Source organism: Hyalella azteca, unplaced genomic scaffold (genome assembly GCF_000764305.2).
Source record: "Hyalella azteca isolate HAZT.00-mixed unplaced genomic scaffold, Hazt_2.0.2 contig16070, whole genome shotgun sequence".
Classification (NCBI taxonomy): Eukaryota; Metazoa; Arthropoda; class Malacostraca; order Amphipoda; family Hyalellidae; genus Hyalella; species Hyalella azteca.
The window spans coordinates 63,780-69,463 of NW_025945897.1; the positions used below are offsets into that span (position 1 = coordinate 63,780).

The window sequence follows — 5,684 nt, forward strand, 5'->3', positions numbered from 1 at the left end:
TCGGGGTCCGGATGGCCTCACTGTTCTCCACCTCAAAAACCTTGGCCCAAGTGGCCTCCAGTTCCTCAGCCACATCTTTAATATCTCTATCTCCACGGCCTCCATTCCATCTATATGGAAACACTCAATAATTATCCCGTTACTAAAACCAGGTAAACCTGGTAACCAGGGCTCCTCATACCGCCCCATCTCCCTCCTTTGTCCAGCGGTCAAGATCCTGGAACGCCTTCTACTCCCATACATCTCTGATTCTCTCGTCACGGGAGTATACTTTCAAATAAAGTTAAGAGATCGTAAGCTCATCAGCCAATCATTGACGGCCTTTCAAGCAAAATCCACCAATCATAAACAAGAAAATAGAGCGTAAGTACTTACGTTTCACTTAGCAAATTTTGAAAGTATGGACCACTGTTTCTTCGCAACATGGCTTTAAACCTGGACACTCGACAGTCACCGCCCTCCTCCCGCTCGCGCACCAGATTGCGACGGGTTTCAATTCACGCCGTCCCCCAGCACGGACAGTGGCAGCTGCTGTCGACCTATCGAAAGCTTTCGATAGTGTTGACCACCCTCTCCTCCTTAGCATGATCGTGGCCTCAGACCTACATCATAATCTGGTCCGCTGGCTGTGCTGTTACCTTAGAGGCAGGATGGCTTCCTGCCTCTATCTAAGAACAAGGTCCCCCTTCAGAACAATCCATTCTGGAGTTCCCCAAGGGTCGGTCATCTCACCAGCCCTATTCAACTACTTTACCTCGGACATACCTGTTCCGACCCCTAACATCGCCTCATATGCAGATGACCTCACTATTTTTGTGTCGTCTCCGAGGCTCGACGCCGCGGAAGCTGACCTCTCTGAGCTTCTCCGGGGTGTCTCAGACTGGTCGACCGCCAAGAAACTGGCCGTGGCTCCTGGGAAATCCTCAGTCACGCTCTTCATTCGCCTCACGCACCGCAATTGCAAGTCTCCAAATCATCCAAAACTCAGCCTTGAGACTAGCCACCGGCTGCCTCAAGATGGCCCCAATCGCCCATCTCCACCATGAGACCGGTGTCCTCCCCCTGTCCGCCCCCCTGGACCTGGCCTGTGCTCAATTACTCGCCAGCGCCCTCCAGCCTACTCATACTTCTTTCAACATCGTCTCCGCTCCCCCCCGGAGACCGCCCCATGAAAGCGTCAATCAAGACGAGATTCAGCCACCTTGTGGCGCCTTTCCTGGCTGACGGCATAATGCCCGACGGTGCCTATGGAGAGGCAAAACGCTCCCTCCGTAGGGAGATAGCCACCCGTGTTGCGGCGACTGCCGTTAACAACGCTGTCCGCACAACCCCACCACCACCGATTGCAGCAGAAGAGGCCTCGCTCCCTCGCCCTTACCGCTCAGCGCTATCCCAGCTACGCTCGGGATACTGCAGCTCCCTTGCGTCCTACACCCACAGGGTCGGACGCTCCCTTAGTGCCGCTTGCCCGGAGTGCGGGGATCCCCTCCAATCCATCCAGCACCTCTTTGCCTGCCCCGCCTTCCCCACGTCCCTCAGCGTCTCATCATTGTGGGACAACCCCGTGGAGGCGTCGACGTTCCTGGCCACCCTTCCTGCTTTCGCCCATCTTCCCCCTCTTCCGGGGCCACCCCTCCGACCACCACCAGAGCCTCCGCCCACGCGAGCGTGACGTTTGGCGCAAGAAACAACAACAACTGGCATGCGCACTCGATTACAAAACCTAACTTCACCTTCAACTCAACCAGCCAGAAATCCATCAAGAATGAACGGATTTTATTCAAATTTGAAAAATAAGTATATAATATCAGTAATTTGTGAACGGAATTATTTCAGATTTTTACATCATTAACTTTTTTATTAATACGGAAAACCTAACTTCATGTTCAACTCAACCAACCATGAATCCATCAATAATTAACGGATTTCATTCAAATTCGAAAATTAAGTAGATAATATCAGTAATTTATGGACGGAATTATTTCAGATTTTTACAGCAATAACTTTTTATTAATACGGAAAACCTAACTTCATTTTCAACTCAACCAGCCATAAATCCGTCAATAATGAACGGACTTTATTCAAAATTGAAAAATAACTAGATAATATTAGTGATTTGTGGACTTATATTTAAAATTTTATTAAAATCCGTTCATTATTGACGGATTTATGGGTGTTTGAGTTGAAAATGAAGTTAGGTTTTCCGTATTAATAAAAAAAGTTATCGATGTAAAAATCTGAAAAAATTCCGTCCACAAATTACTGATATTATCTACTTATATTTCAAATTTGAATGAAATCCGTTAATTATTGATGGATTCATGGTTGGTTGAGTTGAACATGAAGTTAGGTTTTCCGTATTAATAAAAAAGTTAATGATGTAAAAATCTGAAAAAATTCCGTCCACAAATTACTGATATTATCTACTTATATTTCAAATTTGAATAAAATCCGTTCATTATTGACGGATTTATGAGTGTTTAACAGCAATTTCGCAGAAAAGCTACATCTCACCCTTTCGTGGCTTACTCAGCACTAACAACGTGCACTAACGGGCTACTTCTGGTGAGCACTATCGGGCTACTTCTGGTGTGTTTTTGACTTTGCCCTTCGCCAACTGAGCTGGAAGATAGCTGTGTGGTAGTCATTGATCTTGAACCCCATAAACAAACAGCGATGTCCAAACCACAGCAAGTAAACACTAGGGGTAGAGGCTCCACATCCTTATCAAGCGACAGAACCACCAAAGGGGGTAAAAATAAGAACCTGGAGGCTATAGGAGCAGCAAGGCAAGATGGCGCCAACAATGATAGTGAGTTTTGTGGAGTATGTATGAAAAGAGTCTTGGTTGATGAAAAGGCCCTTCAATGTGAGATTTGTAATGTTTGGTACCATACACATTGTGAGCAGATTGATGATACTACCTACAATGCATTGACACAGGATGGCGGTAAAGCTAACGCATTACTTCACTACTTCTGCTCCAAACAATGCAACAAACCTGCTTCAAAATTCTTGAGAAGGCTGATAGAAATGGAACAAGAGGTAAGCCGCTTGACAGAGCATGTTGGGCGAGTGGACGGCAGGGTAGCCGAAATCGAAAAGGGGAACTTTACACCTGAGATGGCGGATGCAGTGAAAGAAATCACCCGCGACCAGGCTGCTGCCAACCCAGCAGGCACCTCCCTGGTGGAAGTAGAAAATTTGATAGTCAACAAAACCCAAGAATTGTACAGCGAGGTAGTTGAGAGAGATAGGAAGCAGTTAGTAGAGCTGGAAGAGAGAGTGAAACGTAAAAGTAACTTGATTCTGTTTCAACTTGCCGAGAAAAAGAACCTAGACCGTGAGAGCAGAGCGAAGGAAGACAACGAACAGATCAACAGACTCTTGGCGGAAATCAAGGTTGACCACCGGCCCCTCGACCATCGTAGAATTGGTAAGTTCACCGAAGCTGTGGCACCACAAGATCAGAAACGACGACCGGTGTGTCTCACTTTCTCTTCGGAGGCTGTGAGAGATGATGTGTTGAAGGCGTATCATAAGATTAAGAAGTCACAAGCAGACGCTAACGACGGCGACAAACTCTGCTATAAGCTCACCCTACGCAGGGACCTGACCCCCCAAGAAAGGGCGGAAGAGGACAAACTTTTTGAGGAACTCAAGTCCAAGAGGGCCCGGTCCCAAGCGTCGGGGGACGAGCGCGCGCGATGGATCCGCAGGAACGGCAAAGTAATAAACGTGGGTCAGTACCCACGAGAGGAGGAGTAAGCGAAACGGCAAGAAGAAACACTGTAATGAAAAGTTTAAATAGCTGTACAAAAGACAGTTCTTCAAATGTTGTTCACACCTTTGTTCATGGCAGGAAGCCGTGTACTTGTATATACACCAACGCCGACAGCTTACTCAACAAGCGTTCTGAGCTTCAAGCTCTTGTTGACTTGTATGACCCAACTGTAATAGGCATTACTGAGGTCAAACCCAAAAACTGTAGATATTCTGTACAGGAGTGTGAAATCGCCAAAGGAGGGTATGACCTATTTCACAACTTAGACAGTGAGGGTAGGGGGCTGGCCCTACTTGTGAAAACAGAACTGAAACCATGCCTGAGCGACAGCGTGAAGTCAAACTTCAACGAGTTCATCTTTGTGGATTGTATGGTGGACAGCGGGGAGCCTTTACTGCTTGGACTTGTGTACCGGAGCCCCAACAGTACTGTCGATAACTGCAACGCTTTAAATGAGATGCTACGTGAGGCAACCAAAGTCAACCCAAAGCGTACAGTCATTCTGGGAGACTTCAACTACCCTGAGATTCTGTGGGATCAGGAAAAGAGTTCAGCAGGGCAGGATCACCCCGCGACACGATTCCTTAGCGCATGCAGAGACGCTTTCTTGGTTCAGCTTCAGAGCGAACCAACCCGAAGCAGAGTAGGGCAGACGCCAAGTCTTNGGTCGAGGATGTTCAAAGAAGGGCGACCAAGCTACTGGCATCACTTAGCAACCTAGACTACCCGGCTCGGCTAGCCGCTCTGCACCTACCAAGTCTCGAACACAGAAGAAAAAGAGGCGATCTCATAGACTGTTACAAATACGTCCACGGAGTGTACAACACCGCATCACTCTTCAAGCTGTCCACCAGTGACAGAACCAGAGGCCATAGTTTGAAACTTGTTAAAGAGCAGTGCAGTCGCCAGGTACGCTTGAATTTCTTCTCCGTCAGAGTGGTGAACGTGTGGAATAGCCTTCCTGAGCAGGTGGTTAATGCCCCCAGTGTCAACTCATTCAAGTCTCGCCTGGACGCTCACTGGTCTAACCTAGCAACCAAGTACGACCCGGACTGCTATCACTAAACGGAGCCCACCACGCACGTTGCTTAATACGACGTATCACCATGATTGGTGAACAGGCCTCTAATAAGGCCTTCAACACCTCAACCCGTCAAAGTCAAAGTCAAAGTTGTTTGAGTTGAAAATGAAGTTAGGTTTTGCATTCGAGTTCGCAGGCGGGTTCGCATGGGAGTTCGCTTAAGTGTCGATTCGGTGCTGAAGTGTCGATCCGGTATAGATGCATGAAGAATATAGCAAAAGTAATTAGAGAAGAGTAGAAGATGTATTGAAAGGTGCGCAGATTATATTACAACTCAAATGAAATTTGTGAATAATGTAGGAAAATTTATGGGAAACGCATAGAAACATATTGAAGAAATTTTAGTCGCTAGACGTGAGAGGCACAATCCACCAGGAAATAAGTTGCGTTCGTGTCTTTTCGTGACGCAATGTTTTCATTTGACATCAGATTTCTCACTTCCCAATCCGGATTCCGGTTCGAGCTTCGGTCGACTACGGACGTGTGTATGTGATAGAGTGAGTACATTTTTGAATCGGTGAATAAATAGAAAAGAGTCTTAATTTTGAGACCGGCACCTATTTGGAGTACCTTGTTTGTACAAAAAACCAGCAGAATGCCCAAGCCCAAAGCTAAACGTAAGAAAAAAGAACAAGGAGATGGAGCATCACTGCATCAATATCATCCGACTGCTCAGAAACCTATTCTGCTTCCGGTGTCACATGACTGTCACTTGTCAGCATTACTAATCCCTCTGCAATACCCACCTGGTCACAAATGCCACCTCTCAGCCTTGATGACATCATGACATTGTATCACCTACTCCTAGTACTAATACAA

At 46.9% G+C, this 5,684-nt stretch overlaps 1 protein-coding gene across 1 annotated transcript; it reads left to right on the forward strand.

Annotated features, from left to right (window-relative positions):
* Positions 1 to 1,042: 1,042 nt before the first annotated feature.
* LOC125179243 lies at positions 1,043 to 4,448 on the forward strand (the record flags this gene model as incomplete). The annotated part of the gene is given in 3 exon segments (XM_047884740.1): positions 1,043 to 1,441; positions 2,911 to 3,764; positions 4,115 to 4,448. Coding segments are annotated over 3 exon segments (1,587 nt in total), but the record flags the coding sequence as incomplete, so codon positions are not given.
* Positions 4,449 to 5,684: the final 1,236 nt, after the last annotated feature.